General features: G+C 44.3%; 1 protein-coding gene across 1 annotated transcript in view; it reads left to right on the forward strand.

Annotated features, from left to right (window-relative positions):
- The window catches only part of LOC116673727 (X-linked retinitis pigmentosa GTPase regulator), a gene marked incomplete in the record, with an annotated part of 57,884 nt that overhangs the window by 30,476 nt on the left and 10,467 nt on the right, over window positions 1–16,941 (forward strand). Inside the window, 1 exon segment of the mRNA XM_032505956.1 lies at window positions 16,042–16,200. Coding sequence (XP_032361847.1) covers window positions 16,042–16,200 — 159 coding nt within the window.

Raw genomic sequence — 16,941 nt, forward strand, 5'->3', positions numbered from 1 at the left:
GTGTCACCATACAGAAGAGGGTCCGCAATCGTGTTTGTTTGTTTCACTCAAATCATTAAAATTCACACCGAACCTTGCCGCGAGATATGTGAGGCCAGTCACACGTGCCTGTTTTCTGCGAGGTGCTGAAATGGCTGCGCTGTTCACAGATAAGATTATTCCTCATTTGTTACAGACAGAACTTTCAACTTCAAGAAACTTTGTTCATAAAGTTATCTATGGGTTAATAATTCCTACCCACACAACTGTATGCCTAAACTTATAGACATATTTGGAGGATATACCATGTAAAAGGATTTGTGGTAACAGTAACACATGTTTAGGACGTGCATCTGTCTCATTGGTCGTGCTTCAGCCACTTCCCGGTTAAAGACGGCGTGAGCAACTTCAAAGACAAGACATTAACGGAGAAGACCTCAGTTCAGTTTTGGCACATTGGTCTAAGATGTCCAGGAAACAGACCCTAGGCCGCTGCGCAAGCGTGTTGAGACCCTGGAGTAGTCTAGATATAACATGAGAAACCGTCCAAGACCACGGAGAGGACTGAGAGAGTCAGCGCTGCGAGATCTTATAGGAGAGAGCATCAACGCTGATCCTTACTGTGGCCAACAAAGACAGGCCGGTAAGGTCTGAAATGATTGGGTAAAAGGCGGGGAAGTGCATTCTCTAGTTTACATCGTTGCTTTAGACAATCTACATACTGAATGATCTTTCTTCAAACAACTCTAATAGTCCTGTTGTGATGTGCTTTCTCCTGTACGGCCACGACACTCCAAACCCCATCTCGCGTGCAACAGAAGCGTCTCAAAGCTGCTGCGGACTCGGAGGGCTTTTTAATCTTCTGCTATTGGCTGCACTCTTCATTCGCTGCAAGTATCTTTATGTTTCCTAAATACAAACACTGTCATATCTTAAGGAGACATGGCATATAACATACGTTTCAGTTCTTATCTAATCTACCTGTTTGGGAGGCATCTGGTAGCGACACACCCAACAAAAAACATGGGAACACCTCAATACCTATGTCCGCAACCACGCTATTCAACATCTGACATCCTCCTCCGCGGGGTCACCAGTCAGGCTCATGACTATACTTCCCGTCTGAGGAGCTCCGCCACGGCTTCCAACCACCGTCTGGCATAGTGGCGCCATATTTTTTAAAATGAGCCATCAGAGCAGACTGGCTTTACAGGAGGGGTCCTTAAAGAGACAGCACTAAAACAGGAAACTTGGCTTTCAGCAAACACACACACACCACTCTCTCTCTCTCTCTCTCGTCTCTCGTCCCGCCTCTCTCCATCATCTCTCTCTCTCCTCTCACAAACACTCTCTTCTCGCTAACTCACTCACTCACACACCCCACACCTGAGCTCTTCACGTTCTCTCTCTCTCACCCCGAAGTGGTCCTGACTCATCACTCTCTCTCCTCACACACACCACTGAGCTCTCTCAAACCATCTCTCTCTCTCACACACACACCGGAGCTCTCCAGTCACACGTCTGCTTCCTCCTCCTCCGCAATCGTTCTCGGTCTCTCTCGCTCCTCCCACTCTCTCTCTCGCCTCCTCTCTCTCACGTCCCTCTCTTCCTCTCGCTCGTGCGTATAAAACAAATCAAAGCTTGTATGAGGTGTCATTAGTCCGACTTTTCCCAAAACTGACATGTCTTTAGTCCAAGTGTCTCTCTTCATGTGTCCACTGACAGGGTTCCTTGCGGGTTTATAAAGAAACGTCTCTGCTAGTCAAGGTTGTGTTGATAACGTTTCAGCTGAATGTTACACAGGAATGAGACCACCCGTATGTCTTGCATTTGGGATCGGGTTAGGAAGGGATCGGTTTCCTTTATACCACTCAGCAAGGAACCTGTCAGTGTGACACATAAATCTATGCACTTGGACTACAGACATGTTGCGATTTGGGAAAGTCCTAACTAATGACACCGTCATACAAGCTTTGTCTTCATTTTCAACAAAACAAATACTTTGGTTTTATGTCCTATATATGTGTCTTTATGTTTGAAGCAGAAGAGTTGGATTGTTGCTTTTTAACTTTGTTATGGTATTTTCATATTCTCTTTCAGCCCACCTTGTCTGCAGACCAGATACGACCAAACATCAAGCACTACACTCCCCCATCTACAGGTGATAAATCATCTGAAGACAGAACTGAGAGGTAACAGTTAAAAAAACCATAACGCCTGTATTATACACATTAACGATCATAGAACCTTGACTTGTCAGATGCCTAATTGACAGCAGATGGACCTTAAGTTCCCGATTTTCCACTATCATCAGCCTGCGGGTCCGACTGACATCAGCCTCATTGTTTTTGATTTCAATTCCCTCGATGTGCCACATGATTTCCTCGTCCAACTCAGCACCACCGGGCAATGAAAAGGAATTGTCCAGATGCGGTTCTGCTATGCATGTACTCAGACGGTTCAATCAAGCTGTGTATGAAATGTCATAAAGTCGTAGTCTAGCACTTCCCCTTCACAGCCGTCTACTCCTCTTTCTTCTCGATCTCCATGGCCCTTAGTCTCTCTTCTCCCGCCGCTGCTTTGGTCTTTCAAATCTCCGTCTCCCCTGAGCTGAAACTAACTAAACAGAAAACCAAACTCATGCTGTCCCATGAAACATATCGAACATGCTAGATTTAATCAGGGCTAGCAAGAACCCGCGTGGCACACTGACTTTGAGTTTTCTGTTTCTTCTCAGACCCCAGATAAGACAAGAAGCGTAACGTTAGCGAACGCTGCCGGTCCCTCTACGCCCCGCTGGCCGCTGTAGCGACGCTGTCTTACACATCACATTAAAAGGACGCGCTGGTCTACACATAACATTACCAGAGCCGCTGTCTTACCACATAACAGTGAAAAGAGACGCTGTCTTACACATAACATGAAACGGTACGCTTCTGACAAATAAAAAGTGAAAAGAGACGCGTCTTACACATATGAAACAGAGACTCGGTATTTACTAATACAATGAAAAGAGACGCTGTATTACAAAAATGAAAAAGAGAACGCTGTATTAACTAATAACCTAAAGTACGCTGCAATTACGAAATAAAGAAAAAAAGACGCTGTGTAGTACCTCCGACCTGCGTTGTATACCTTTACTGTTTAAACTTGCTCTCCATGTCAGTGGGGGGGGGGGGCATACCGTTCAAAACACCAAACACAGATGCTCTTTGGACATAGGGCTCTTAAAGAGACAGGAGGCCGAAAACAGAGGGTTCTGGTTCTGTTCCCACTTGATGCTTCGTTTAATAGAAGTCAGTGATCCTCTTATTTACTATTTACAACACCTCACCATATACTTGCAGGTTAAAGTACAGACACACCAAATAAGCTGACCGCCCAGGGTGAAAGAAGGATGATATTTCATGATGCACAGCTAAGAACTTAACTCAGCTCTTTAGTTTGAAAGCAGAAGGGTTGGTGGTTGCGTCTGGTTCTTAGCTGGTTGTGGTTATAAACGCTCTTTTGTTTAGTTTATTGCTCTTTATACATTTTGTTCCTTAAAATTCTTATTTATCACATTATTGTTACCTTTCTCTTATGTAACTGTTGTAGTGTCTGTCCATACGGCTCCCCGTATCTTATATTTCAGTCACTTTGCGCGCAGGACCCAGATCTACCAACTGAGGCAACAACTACACCAGTTACAGGATGAAGAAACGCCTCTGAAAGGACCGACGCCGAAGTTAAGAAAGTACTAAAACCAGTAAAACGTCCTGGTATTATACACATTTACATCACATGACTTGATTGTTTATCTACGTATTATAACGTTTCACACCTCCAAGTCTTATCATTTGGACAAACTGAATTTGATTTTGTGAAATCTGTCCTTAACGAAGTTCTTAAACTTGTCGCTGAGGGATGGACGGAAGATCTGGACCCAGTTGGTACTTTAGCTAAGAGAAGAGAAGTGGGATAACAGCAGACCGGACTGTCACAGAGAGAGCAATCTGTTCGTCATTGCCACGAAGAGGAACAGGTGAGTGTGGTTGTTTCTGAGTAAGTGTATCTCAGAAAAGACATTTATGAATCTGTAAATATTAGCAGAAAGTAAAATGTTAGTGTACTGTATGCTAGTGGTGTCGCTAACGGTGGAACGTCCTCAGGTTCTCTGTTTTCTCTGCTGATTCTAAATGTCTTTCTTTGCTCTTTCCTCCGTTTACTAAGGTTTGGTTCCTGTCCTGCTGAGTTGCTGGTTCAGTCCCAGTGTTCCTCATTGTGGCGGGTACCGTGTTCGTCCCTCTTATGTGTGTGTGGTCTGCGGATGAATACCAGATGACTTTACAGCAAACAGAAATCTGAACTGGTAACAGAGAGAAAGTGATTGTTGTCTCCTTCGTTCCACTTCTAGATTTTTCTCTGAGCTGAGTACGTAGGACAGTCCCTGGATTGGCCTCACGTTAAATGGAACAAGTATAAGGGACATGGAGCCAAGAAGATGGAAATGGTTGGACGTGATCCCGCTGACAGAACGTGAGACCCTTTTTAAAAGGGTTTTTGGTTTTCCACTCACAATTCACATCACCACGTGAAGGAGACAGAGAGGGTTTAAATATTCTTGTCTTAGCACTGTTTCAGGTTACATGATTCAAAAAGCCTCGTAATCTTAAACAATTATTGAATAATGTGATGTCTAACCAGAGTGAATATAAATATTGTAAAGTGAACTTAAAGCAGTTTATTTCAATGAACAACAATCAGGCCAGTTCAGCTGTTGAATTAAAGAACTTTTATTTGGTCTGACAGTTCTGTGGACCATACCCGCCTCAGTCTGGCCATGGTCCTATGCTGCATGCTGCAATCAAGGGAAATGGAAACAGAGTCAGATTATATGATTATTAAGACCTGGAGCTTTAAGAAAAAGGTGATCTGCACTCTTTGATGACCGGGGAGGGGGAGAGTGGGGGGGGGGTTAGTGGTTTGGTATCACCGTTGTTAATCAACCAAGTCTCTAAAATGGGCGCACTGTTTATTCTGTGTTGCTAAGTAACCCTGGATTCCAGATATCTTGTTCCTCTCCTTCGAGCCCAATCTGGTTAGAAGGTCATGTGTCCTGACCTGTAGTCCTAAGGATTTATTACAATAAAAGATCAGAACTACATGTATCATCAGCTGGTCTCTACTTGGTTTAATGTATTGATTATATACGTTTTGAGTCATTATAGTAGAAGTTGTTCCTTTAGAAATACCCCCGCCCCCCCCAACCTCCTCCATCTCTCCCTCCCAGACCCATCGTCCCCACAACCTAATTAAATCATTATTATTATTATTTTTATCGCCAACGGTCTTCGGCTGCTAAGCCTTAACCTAACTAATTGTGTTTTTATCTTCTATTGTTATTTGACCTGTTTCCTTCATGAAGTCCTTTATTGCCGTATGTGTGATGTGACTTGAATTGTCTTGGTTCTTGCTGAAATTGTTCTAGAAAATAAAAGTTGCTTGTTTTGCCTCCAACCGCACCTTTCAGGTCTGTCTGCAGGGCATAGAGATCTCTTCTCACAGGAAGTGGTACGTGAAACCTTTCGTGACAAGCTGTGCAGCGGTGGACGTATTTGCTCCGTCTGCACGCAGCTCTTGTGTCAAGTCATTTTTATTTCAGAGCTCTTTAAAGACCGTACCTAGGCTGAACAACGTGCTGGGACTAAGTTATATTATGTCTAAAAACACGGAAGACAAACAACACCCTCTATATACCAATGTCCCTAACCTAAATCCACGCCGAAGAAGAAAACCTGTTTTAGACGAGACCTTACAGACCCTCGAAAGTAGAGAGCCCTGATATGAACGGGACGGTTGTTTGCCCGAGTCTCGGGACCACCACGAGAAGGCCGCGACCCCCCCCCTCACCACCACCACCGTGAGGTCATGAACCCGGTGACTGTTCATACTCGGCGTGGTGCTCGTGACACGTGACAGTTTGCATCTGAATAAGAATATATTGTCCAAATGTCTGTAATTATTGTCCAAAATATACAGAATTGGGTGTTCGTTTTTACAAATGTTATGTAATGTATCTGGTGGTGTTTGACCATTGTTTTTGTCCTTCCCTCGATTTTTGCGTTTATTTTCTGGGTTAAATTTAAAAAACCGTGTAATTTTACAACCATTTGACCTTTTTTTGGTGGTGTTTTCCGTCATCCTCACTCAGTTTTTTAGTCACTTGTTTTCAAACTGTGTTAATTTTTTTTCTTCTTTTAGCTTTTTTCCACGTGTTTTCGCGTTTCTGTAATTATGGTTGTGTCTTTTAAACATTTTTTGTTGTCACTTTTTTCACAAAAATCTTTTCATTCTTTCCATTTTTTTGAAATCGTTCCAATTTATTGTCACTTTTTTTCAATTTTTTTTGCCGTTTTTTTTAGCTTTTTTTCGTCGACATTCAAAATGTGGTAATTTTTCCTTCACATTTAATATTTTCTTTTTTTTAAATTATATTTTTGTCTTTTTTTGAACGGTTGTTTCCACCTGTAACATTTTTTTACCCGTTTTTTTTAAACTTGTGTCAATTAGTTTTTTTTCTACACTTTTCTTTCAAACGTTTGGGCATTGTTTGTAATGTATTTGCCTTTTAACAAGTTTTTTTTGTTTTAAATTGTTCAAATGTATTTTTTCCAACTTCTTTCAAATTGTTGTCCTTGTTTTCCGGTGGTGGTTGTTTTAACTTTTTCCCAACATTTTTTCCTTTTTTTTTCAAAACATTGACCCTTTATTCTTGTCCTCCTCTTTGAGTTTTTTCGGGTTGAAGAATTCCACCCCCAAAAAGATTTCTACACTTTGTCACGTTTTTTGGAGTTGTTGTAGATATGTTTTTTTGTCTTGTTTTCCAACGTTTTGTTTCCCACTTCTTCCACTTTTTTCCAATTTTTTGTATTTGTCCATTTTTGTTCCTGCATTTCTTTACTTGTGTTGTTGAAGCTAGTTTCCAACATTTTTTCGTCATTTTCGATTTTATAAAGTGTTTGTCAACGTGTCAATTTTGTGACGGCCCCGGACAACAAGCGGGTTAAAGACATGTATGACATATACACATTCTGTGGCGGTGGCTCACAGCTCGGACCCGAACCGCCTCTTCTTTGGCCTGTGACCTGACCTCTGCTGTCCTGGACTCCGGTCCTGGTTTACATCTAGTCCTGGTGCCTGGTTGACCTACAGGGAGGTTGCGTCATCCATCACGACGCGCTTGCACTACCAACATCTGTTACTCTCGTACCTATGACTTAACGGTTGCCACTCGCCGCCCCAACACTACTGTTGATCATCTTGATCCATTGTCGTAAAAGAACGCCCTGACAATTTGAGTGCAATCAGCTCTGGTTTTAGCATAGGTGGCTCCCCAATGAATCAGTTCAGAACGGAACTTTCCAACTTCACATGGCGTAAGACGGGTTAAGTTTCGGGCAGGCATCAGGCTCAGAAATGTTACACTGCACAACAAAATAAAACCCCGCCCAACCCTCCTCCAACAACCTATAGTTTCACACAATCTTTTACTGACTGTAAACTTGTTTATGTATTTGCATTGATCGCGAAGTGCATTTTGACTTGTTGTTCCAAATGTGCTGTATAAACCTTAAAGTTGCCTTGTCCGCCCACCTGCAGCCCGTCCCCTTCATCCTGTTGACCCAGGGCACTAGAGACAGCAGGGGGCGACTGCACTGGCTCCCGAGAGTAATCTATTCCTGTGAATTCATCTGAAACGTCGACGACACTTCCGTCACTTGATTTATTAATTAATCACTTAAACATTTTCATACTAGTTCATGTCTCAATCGCTTGTATTACCTTAATGTTTTTCCCCTGATTCCCTGCCCTCGTGTCACCTGTCTTCGCGTACCCCACGACCTCATTCGGTTACCTCGCTGTCCCCTTTCTCTTGTTCAGACCTTGGTCTTCCCGTTGTGAAGGCCTTTGTGTTCCGGGCGTTGTTCTGTCCTGGTCCGTCGTGCCCTGTGTTTCCTCACACGTTTTTTCTTTTTCCTGTTTGGGTTTTTTTCCTCCGGGATTTTTTCCCCGGCTTTTTTCCCTGTATTCCCAATTATTCCCTTGTATTTTTCCACTGTGCTGTTCCATCCTTTGCTCCGGCGTTTGGTTTTCCGCCTGCTCCCGCCCCTGTTATTTTTTGTCAGGGTAGCTGGGGCTTATGTTGCTCTGGTTTGTGGGAAGGCAGGCAGTTCAGGCAACTAGCCCTTACTCCGTGCTTTGGGTCCTTCCTTCATCTCAACTGTCCCATACAATGTCTATAATGAGAAACTTTGGAACAAAACTCATGTGGGAAATATTTCAATAATGAATCGAAGAACATAATAAAAATGAAAGGGTGATCGGCATTCAATGACTCTTGGAAATAGTTTGCCATTTAGTTTCCAGAAAAAATGACGAAATAACAAAAAGGAAATATTTAAATTGGCATGCTTTCTGTTCTCTCCATTCCGGGTATCTGTTCCTCCGTTCTCCGGAACCAATGATGGACCCACTTTGTCTTCTGTACGAGAACGTCCTTGAACAACCCTCGTAAAGAAGTTCGGTCGTAACCTGACGTTTTTTTATTTGGTTTAATTTTTTTTAATTGTTGCCGACTCAATAGTATGTCCTTTCACACAAAACGTAATTTAGGAGCCTTTTAACGTCCTCATTTCAGGTGATTACATCACAATTGCCTGTTTCATGTTCTTTAGTCTACTTGTACAACCGAGGATTTACGGGGCGGTTTTTTGTTTGTTTGGAGGATAAAAGCCATGTTGCCGTCGTTTCCGTAACCGAGAGAGCCATGGAAAGTCCCGCGCAACTGGCCCCCTAGCTGCGTAGTTTTTCCTCCCCTAAGACACGGATAGTGGTTTTCGCTGGGTTCGTAACGAGCGCTGGCGGCGGGGGGGATCAACATCAGGGACTGTGTGTTTCTGTACCGTGGGCCCGTACCCGTTAGCTGGACAAGTTGAAAATACGATTTTTTTAACACATTTGGCTTAAAAAAACAAAAAAAAGTGGAAAAATATTATAAGTAACAAAGCTTTTATTTAGTTCAATCAAATAAATATTCATTTCAAAAGTTTCACTTTTTCGTAGTGTAGTTAAGGGCATCTTATTTGCAGCTTTTATTATAAAATTTAATTGTCTAACTTTAATTTAACTAACAACATTTTTGGTTTTTTTTTCGGGGGGGTGAGGAAGGGGGATAAAAGCGGCGCTACGACATTGAACCCAACGTGCTAGCTTTGTGAACCTCGTGTGCATGTCGACATCCCAAAGGTTTGTTTGTAGTGGTCAGGTATACGAAAATCAGCTGACGTATAGGAGAGGTTGACAGATGAATTTCAACCGTCGGGGGTTTTCGGAAAGTCAAAACGCCGGAAAAAAACACAGGGGGGGGCAAGACAAAATGCGGGGGGGATCCTTAGTGTTGGAGGGGGAGGGGGGGGGGGGGGCATGCCTTCCGTGTTTTTCCTCGCCCACAGCAGTGTATCACATGTTTGCTCTCTTTGGCCTCACCCTCGGCTCGGAATACATGGGGGAGGCGCGGGGGGGGGTCGGCGAGAGCATACGGCCGGGGGGGCGGGCGCTCGGCGCACTATTGCCGTAGTAGTCGCGAGGACCAAATACCAGGTAACAACTTACTTTTTTACATCATTTTAAACACGTTTTAACTGCCTATAACGCTAAAATATTTTAAGAATTTTTGCGGTAGCCATATGCTACCTTTAAGTTTACTTCTGCGTTAGCTCATCTCGGCTGTCTAACGGGTAACTTACTCCACTTGACTCAGAACAATCAAAATTTCAGAGTTCATATCACCAATCCCACGCAGCTATATTTTTCCTGCGTTTACAAACCTGTATCATATAATATGTTGATACTCTGACTGGGTTCGCGGTTGCACGTTATTGCTATTTATTATTTTTGTTCCCGCTCTTTCAAGCTCCCCTCCTCGGGAGCTTTAATGAGTGTGAAAAGTTCGTTTTAAATTTAACAGCATGCTGGCGGTGAAGGATAATACCTAAGTGACCAGGGACATATTTATCCTGAAATATATTTACCCTTAACTTCCCAGTTATTACTGATGTATACACTTTAACAAGAAGCGGTAATCCTTCTTCAAAATTATGTGCTAATGTTGCATCGTGGAAAAAGCGTTATGTGTTGTGCTTTAATCGATGTACCCAAACAATAACCAATTATCATCACCCATTATCTCTCGATGGTATTGCTCCTCATACCATTAACAATGTCCAAAAATCAAAAACCCAAAGTCCGCTTTTTAATGTCATCAGACTTAGTCGTCCATAATAAACAGTGACTGGTGTCCGATATGTATGTGATGATAAAATGTAATAAAATCAATAGAGAACATGTGAACGAAATCATGGTGACAGCAAGCCCTGAAAACAGGAAAGGGGTGTTTGTGGGAGTGGTGGAATGGTGTCTGTTCTGTCTGATTGATGGTGTGGGGGGATTGTCTATGTGGGTGTGGTGTGTGTGTGTGTGTGGGTAGTGGTGTCTGTCTTCTGTTTGTGTGTGGTGTCTGTCTGTCTGTCTGTGTGTTGTGTGTGGGTTGGTGTTGTGTCTGTGTGTGGGTGTGTCTGTCTGTGTTTGTGTGTGTGTGTGTGTGTGTGTTCTGTGTGTGTGGGTGTCGTCCTGTCTGTCTGTGTGTCTGTCTGTGTGGGTGTGTGCTGTTTGTGTGTCTGTGTGGTGTGTGTGGGGGGGTGTCTATGTGTGTTGTGGGTGTCTGTCTGTTTGTGTTTGTGTGTGTTGTGTGGTGTTGTGTGTGGGTCTGTGTGTTGTGGTGTGGTCCCTGTCTGTCGTATGTGTTGGGTGTCTGTCTTTCGTTGTCTGTGTTGTGTCCTTCTGTGTGTGTGGTGGTGTGTGTCGTGATCTGTGCTTGCTGTGGGGGGGGTGGTCTGGTGAGGGTGTGTCTGCTGGGTGTGGTGTGGTTTCTTGTGTGTGGTGTGGGTGCGGTTGGGTGTGGGGGGGGGGTGTCTTGTGTGGTGTGTGGTGTGTTTGTGTGTTGTGTGTGGTGTCTTTGTTGTCTGTCTGTCTATGTGTGGTGTTGTGTGTGGTGTTTGTGTGTCTGTGTTGTGGTGTGTGTGTGTGTGTGTGTGTGTGTGTTGTGTGTTTGTGTGTGTGGTGTGTTTGGTGTGTCTTTGTGTGTGTGTGTGTGTGTGGGTGTCCTTTCCTGGTCGTTCATGCGTGTGGTGGTGGTGTCGTCTGTGTGGTGTGTGTGTGTGTGGTGTCTGTCTGTGTGTGTGGTGTGTGGTTGTGTGTGTGTGTGTGTGTGTGTGTGTGTGTGTGTGTGTGTGGTGTGTGGTGTCTGCTTCTGTCTTTCTATGTGTGTTTGTGTTGATGGTGTCTGTGTGTTGTGTGTTTGTGTGTGTGGTGTGTGTCGGGTGTCGGTTACCCCCACATACCTGTTCAACGCTCTATTGTAGACTACAACCTGGTGCTAGCTGTCCTGGTACGCTTCAAAATAAAAGCACCAACTAAAAAATAACCCAAAAGAACTACTAAAACAAACAAATGTAACGTACTTAAGTAATATAGATCAATTACATATAAAAAAATAATGATACTCCAACATATTACCCTTACAGTGATCACTGATAACCCTATATGATGGATCCTTTTGGAGACTCAACTCTTTTCATGCTAACACGGTTTGTTTCCCCTTTTCCTTTTTGCAGAATCGGGGCAGTTTTCACTTTTGAAAGAGCAAATGTGCCGACACCCCCCCAGTAATTCTGGCTTAAAAACGACGTCCCCCATAAGATCGCCTGCGGGACGAGCACACCGCCTTAAATCACCGGTATTACGTAGGGACTCTTCAACCCAAATCAAAATCTACATGATGTTTTAAGTCTTTCTTTTCCTACTTTTTTTTGTCCCTTTTTTTCACCTCCCTTTTTCAATTTTCCTTCTCACTTTTGTGAAACGATTACAACACTACGTAACACTACTTATTAACTTTATGTTTCAATATTTTTGGAATTTATGAGTCAATAAACCTCATTTGGGCGAAATTACTACTTATGTTTGTTCGAAAAGCAAAATTAAGGATTATTGAGTACTAAATTAAAGGAATGATTGGTATGATGATAATCACAGACTGAATATGGTCACACTTGTTATTTTCTCAAACCTATTTCAACACACTTCCTATTGTTTTCAATGATAAAAATAGAATAAGACCCAAAATTAATGAAGTAGAGATTTGTACTTGGCAAAGAGCGTTGGAATCAATCATGTTATTTGGGGAATTAAAAGAATCATTGGGGACAACATGAGGACAACATGAAGACAACATAGGGCAACATGAGGACACAACATGAGGACAACATGCAGGCACATGAGAGACAACATTGAGGCCAAGGAGGACACATGAGGACAACATGAGGACTACATGGGACAACATGATGGACACATGAGTGCAACATGCTGCACTTGAGGGACATAGGGCAATATGTAGGCAAACAGGACTATGAGACAAGATGGACAAATGAGTGACAAGATGAGGGCAACATGAACAGATGGAACACAGAGGGCAACTTGGGACAGATGAGGTTAGGTTTCTTTAACAAATAGTACCTTTTACTTGATCTGTGATGTCTTTTCCCTTTGATTAAATGCTATTTTGCTTCCAGTGACCAAATACAAATCTACAAATAGATTTGACACATTACCCAGCCCCTGTGTTTATCTCTTTAAACCCATTCCTGCCATGCAAGCACTCAGAAATCCACCTGTGTGTCCACAGAAAACGGGAACTCTTCATGTTTGGCAGCACCAACTGGGGCCAGCACTCGCCTGGGCTCCAAGCTGACGGTGAACAAGCCGACGTGTTTCAGGTCGGTTCTTTCCCCCCTCTCTGTTCCCGTAAAGTAACGCCATAACGAGGAGGGATAGGCTGTCGCTGCAGCTGCCTCCTAGGAGACCCTCTCAGGCCGGCACAGGACTGATTAATGCGTTTTTAGGGCTGTGAAACGTGTTCACGTAGAGAATGTCTGTAGGGGAAACCCGGAATCTGTCACCATTGTAATCTCCAATCTGGGGGGTTATAATCTGTGACTATCTAGGCAAGGCAGGCTTTATCTGTGGCACATTTCAGCAACAGGCAATATCAAGTGCTTTACACAAATCATGAAACAGATAAAACCAAATGTAAACATTACAACAGTAGACGATAAAACCCTATACCCTAACCCCTAACCCCCGGGCCCTAACCCCTAACCTCTAACCCTAACCCCTGGCGCCTAACCCCCTAAACTCTAACTCACTCCTACCCCAACCCTGGCCCTACCCCCCCTCAACCCTAAAACCCTAACCCCTAACCCTGCCCGACCCTACCCCTAACCTTAACCCCTACCCTGGCCCTAACCTGCTACTACCCTACACCTCTACCTCCAACCCCCTAACCCTAACCCTAACCCCCTACCTCTAACCCTGGCCCTAACCCCTAACCCCTACCCCCTAACTCTGGGCCATAACCCCTAACCCTGCACCTAACCCCCTAACCCCTAACCCTAACTCCTACCCTGGGCTACCCCTAACCTAACCCCTAACCCTACTCCTAACCCTGGCCTACACCCCCTTAACCCCTACCCTGGCCCTAACCTCTAACCCTAACCTCCTAACCCTGGCCTAACCCCCTTTCACCAACCCTCACCTGCCTAACCCCCAACCTCTAACCCCTAACCCGGCCTACACCCCTAACCTCTAACACCTACCCCCTAAACCCTGGCCCTAACCCCCCTAACCTTCAAACCCCTAACTCCTAACCCTCTAACCCCTAACCCCTAACCCTGGCCCTAACCCCCTAACCTCTAACCCCTAACTCCTAACCCCCTACCTCTAACCCCTAACCCCGCCCTAACCCCCTAACCTCTAACCCCCCCGCCTAACCCCCTACCTCTACCCCTAACCCCTAACTACTAACCCTGGCCCTAACCCCCTAACCCTGCTCTAACCCTTAACCCCTATAACCCTGTCCCCTACCTCTAACCCTAACTCCTAACCCTGGGCCTAACCTCTCACCCTAACTCTAACCCTGGCCTAACCCCTTCCCTAACCCCTAACTCCTAACCCCCTAACCCTAACCTGGCCCAACCCCCTAACCTCTAACCCTAACCCTAACCCTGGCCCTAACCCCCTAACCTCAACCCCTAACTCCTAACCCCCTAACCTCTAACCCCTAACCCCTAACCCTGGCCCTAACCCCCTAACCTCCTAACCCCTAACCTCCTAACCCCTAACCCTAACGCCCTAACCCCTGCCCTAACTCCCTAACCTCTAACCCCTAACCCCTAACCTGGCCCTACCCTCTCACCTCTAACCTCTAACCCCTAACCCTGGCCCTAACCTCTAACCTCTAACCCCTAACCCTGGCCCTAACCCTCTAACCTCTAACCCCTAACTCCTAACCTTAGCCGTCCCTAAATTATTAGTAGAAACGTTCCCGCTGAAGACTATGTCACGAAGTTGTGGTTTTGTTTCAATAAAATGTAATGTGCTGTATGCTTTAATAATAATGATTCATTTTGTGTATTTCAGCTTTAAAGTCTGAGAAAGTTGCGTTTGTGGCCTGTGGGAGAAACCACACTCTCATCTCCACAGTGAGAATCCCTCTCTGATGAGTTTTTAACACGGGACACGTTTGAATGATTAACCCTCATGTTTGCCTCAAGTGTCCTCATTTGTCTCATGTCGTCCTCATGTTGTCATGTGTCCTCATGTGCCCATGTTGCCTCTCAGTTCCCTATGTTGTCTTCATGTCGCCTCATGTTGTCCTCATGTTTCTCTTCATGTTGTCCTCAAGTTGTCCCCCATGTTGTCTTTATGTCGTCCTCATGTGGTCCTCATGTTGTCCTCATTTGGTCCTCAAGTTGTCCTCATGTTGTCTTCATGTCGTCCTCATGTTTGCCCATGTTGCCCTCATGGTAGTCCTCATGTGTCCCATGTTGTCCCCATGGTGCCCTCATGTTGTCCTATGTTGTCCTCATGTTACCCTCATGTCTTCCTCATGTTGTCCTCATGTTGTCCCCTGTTGCCCCTCATGTTACCCTCATGTTGTCTTCATGTTGCCCTCATGTCGTCCTCTATGTTACCCCCATGTTGTCCTCATGTTGTGTCTTCATGTTGTCTTCATGTTGTCCTCATGTTGTCCTCAGGTTGTCCTCATGTTGTCTTCATGTTGCTCTCATGTCGTCCTCATGTTACCCTCATTTTCCTCATGTTGTCCTCATGTTGCCTCATGTTGCCCTTATGTCGTTCTCATGTTACCCCCATTTGGCCTCATGTTGTCCTCATGTCGTCCTCATGTTGTCCTATGTTGCCCTCATGTTGTCTTCATGTGCTCAGTTCCTCAGGTGCCTCATGCCTCTGTTACCCCATGTTTGTCCTCATGTTCCTAATGTTGCCCTCATGTTGCCTCTCATGTCCCCCGTCCTCATGTCGTCCTAATGTCGTCCTCATGTCGTCCCTCATGTCGCCCTCATGTCCCCTCATGTTGCCTTCATGTTGCCTCATGTTGCCCTCATGTTGCCCTCATGTGCCCTCATGTCGTTCTCAGTTACCCCATGTTGTCCTCATGTTGTCCTAATGTTGCCCTCATGTTGTCTTCATGTTGCCCTCATGTTGTCCTCATGTTGCCCTCATGTTGTCCTCATGTTGTCCTCATGTCGTCCTAATGTCGTCCTCATGTCGCCCCATGTCGCCTCATGCCCTCATGTTGCCCTCTGTTGCTTCATTTTGCCCTCATGTTCCCTATGTTGCCCTCATGTTTGTCCCTCATGTGTCCTCATGTTGCCCTCATGTTGTCGCCCTCATGTTTGTCCGCCATGGTTCCCTCATGTTGCCCTCATGTTGTCCTCATGTTGCCCTCATGTTGTCCTCATGTCGCCCTCATGTTTCCCCTCATGTTGTCTTCATGTTCCCTCCACGGTGCCCTCATGTTGCCCCCATGTTGTCCTCATGTTGCCCTCATGTTGTCCTCATGTTGTCCTGAGGGTTAAGTCTGCTTAATTTTCCCTCCTGTAGCCCGGGGGCAGGTGCTGGCGTCGGGGGGCAACAGCGAAGGCCAGCTGGGGCTCGGGGACTGCGAGGAGAGGACGGCGTTCCAGACGATCGGCTTCTTCGATTCCCGCGGGCCAATCAAAATGCTCGCTGCGGGCTCCAACACCTCCGCCGCGCTCACAGGTCACGCTCACATTTAAATTATTATCTTAAATCTTTTAGAATATTATCTCATCAGCTTTATTTGTGGGGCACATTTCTGCAACAGGGCAATTCAAAAGTGCTTTACCCCAAAAACAGGTAAAAAATAAAAGTTATAAGTATAAGAAATTAAACATTAAAGAAATGAACAGCCATTTAAAGAAAGACAAGATCAGAAAGAAATGAGTTTAGCTTTGATTTATTATGATTATAGTTGTAACATGTATTTAAATGTGTATTTCCTAAACAAAATGTAACTTTCTTCACATTTTTAGATTTTTTTCAGGTAATTTTAATTTACATTTTCACAGTAAATTTGATGTTTTGATTGAAACAAGTTATGTACATTTTTTTTCATTCAAATTAAATTTGGGTATTAATGTTTCTTATTTAAAATGTTGCGGTCTTTAGATTTCATCAGCAAAATTTGAGTAAAATTGTTCATGTGACACAACCCGGACATATCAGGGTAAATTCCCAAATTAAATAAATAGTCTAATTCTATTAAAAATATATTTTAGGCTACTGACTTTAAGTTCCTGGGTAAAAACCCAAAGCACTGTTGTGTTTTATAAAATGTTAAAAGTCATGACATGCATCACAACAACACTGGGTTTGGGCTTTTTTAAGATTACATTTTGGGCTTTTCTGCCTTTTAATGTTTAAAAGCACAGTTACATGTAGTGAGAAAGACGAGGGGAGGGGGCAGGGGGGGGGGGGGGG

Source organism: Etheostoma spectabile, chromosome 24 (genome assembly GCF_008692095.1).
Source record: "Etheostoma spectabile isolate EspeVRDwgs_2016 chromosome 24, UIUC_Espe_1.0, whole genome shotgun sequence".
In the NCBI taxonomy this organism is placed as follows: Eukaryota; Metazoa; Chordata; class Actinopteri; order Perciformes; family Percidae; genus Etheostoma; species Etheostoma spectabile.